Source organism: Zingiber officinale, chromosome 5B, assembly GCF_018446385.1.
Source record: "Zingiber officinale cultivar Zhangliang chromosome 5B, Zo_v1.1, whole genome shotgun sequence".
Classification (NCBI taxonomy): Eukaryota; Viridiplantae; Streptophyta; class Magnoliopsida; order Zingiberales; family Zingiberaceae; genus Zingiber; species Zingiber officinale.
Genome location: NC_055995.1, coordinates 52,569,128 through 52,570,748, shown reverse-complemented (window position 1 = coordinate 52,570,748; position 1,621 = coordinate 52,569,128). Strand labels below are relative to the sequence as shown.

The following is a 1,621-nucleotide window of genomic DNA, read 5'->3' as shown; positions in this document are numbered from 1 at the left end:
ATGGGATTCCAGCTCGGATTGTGTTGGATAGGGATCCAAAGTTTACATCCGGATTCTGGGAAAGCTTGCACCGCGGATTAGGTACACAGCTCACTTTTAGTACCGCTTTCCATCCGTAGATCGATGGTCAATCAGAACGGGTGATTCAGGTTTTGGAGGATCTACTACGAGCCTGTATGAAAGATTTTAAAGGAAGCTGGGAATCGAAGTTACCACTGGTAGAGTTTACATACAACAACAGTTACCAAGGTACAATAGGTATGGCTTCGTATGAGGCGCTGTATGGATGGAAGTGCAGGACACCATTGCATTGGGATGAGGTAGGAGATAGAGCCGTGTTAGGTCCAGACATTGTGGTCAATACAGTCGATCTAGTTGCTAAGATTCGGAACAGGATGCTATCAGCACAAAGCCGACAGAAGAGTTATGCTGATCTGAAACAGACGGATTTGGAATTTACAGTAGGGGATCTTGTATTTCTCAAAGTGTCACCGATGAAAGGGGTACTGAGGTTCGGTAAGAAGGGAAAGCTCAGTCCAAGGTACATTGGGCCTTTTGAGGTCTTGGAATGAATTGGGACTCGGGCTTATCGGCTTGCTCTACCACCGAGTCTGTCCGGAGTTCATAATATGTTCCACATATCCATGATTCGAGGATACGTACCCAATCCCTTTCACATGATTGGTCACACATCCGTGCAGTGGACACCAGATTTGTCCTATGAGGAAGTGCCGAAGCAAATACTTGATCACCAAGTCCAGAAGTTGAGGAACAAGGAGATCAGGATGGTAAAAGTTCTATGGGGAAACCAGCTGACGGAGGAGGCAATGTGGGAATCTGAATTGGATATGCGCAACCGCTACCCCGAGTTATTCGGTAAGTCAAATTTCGAGGATGAAATTTTTTTTAAGGGGGGAAGAATTGTAAGGCCTCAGGAGCGTAACTGAGGAATTTATTTATAAAATAAATTAAGGACACATGAGCGCTAAATAAGGAATTGAAGTTATATAATTTTTTTTTACAAAATTGAAGAAAGTTCTACCTAAATTTTTGTAAATAATTCGTACCACACGTTACAATAAAATAGAGTTATGGGATTTAATGGAAGCATAAGGGAAATACCTTATTTAAGTTAGTGATGATTAATCTTAGTTAGCCTAAGTTAAAACAATCAAAACCTAAGTATAAAAATCCCTAGGTTATTTTGTCGATTCACTCTTCTCCCCTTTACGCGTCGTTCCTTCGAAGAAGTCGCCGCCTCTGCCTCGCCACTTTTGCCAGCATGACGGAGCGACAAATCCACTGTGTTCGAGCTCCGGCCAGGCGTCGCGCGGTTAAGACCAGTAGAGGCATCGAAGGAGAAAGGCAAGTACATTCTGTTTATGAGGGTATGAGATTCAGATGGAATGGCTAGGCGATAGGAGAGATTTGTTCTAGGGTTTATTCGGAGGATGATCAGATTTATTGAGCTGTGATTTGGGGATTTTGAGGTGTTCTTGTTCGATCTTGTTTGTTCTTGTGTTTCACCCCTTTTCTCTTGGATTTCTGCAATAGATTTCGAAAGTTTCGCAAGAATGTCTACTCTATGGGGTTCTTTGGGTTGATTTGAGTTCTTGTAACT

The 1,621-nt window shown here is 42.8% G+C and overlaps 1 protein-coding gene across 1 annotated transcript; it reads left to right on the top strand.

Annotated features, from left to right (window-relative positions):
• Positions 1 to 260: 260 nt before the first annotated feature.
• Positions 261 to 947, top strand: LOC121986640. The gene is made up of 2 exons (XM_042540594.1): positions 261 to 503; positions 702 to 947. Exons 1-2 carry the CDS (start codon positions 261 to 263, stop codon positions 945 to 947), a joined length of 489 nt encoding a protein of 162 aa, XP_042396528.1.
• Positions 948 to 1,621: the final 674 nt, after the last annotated feature.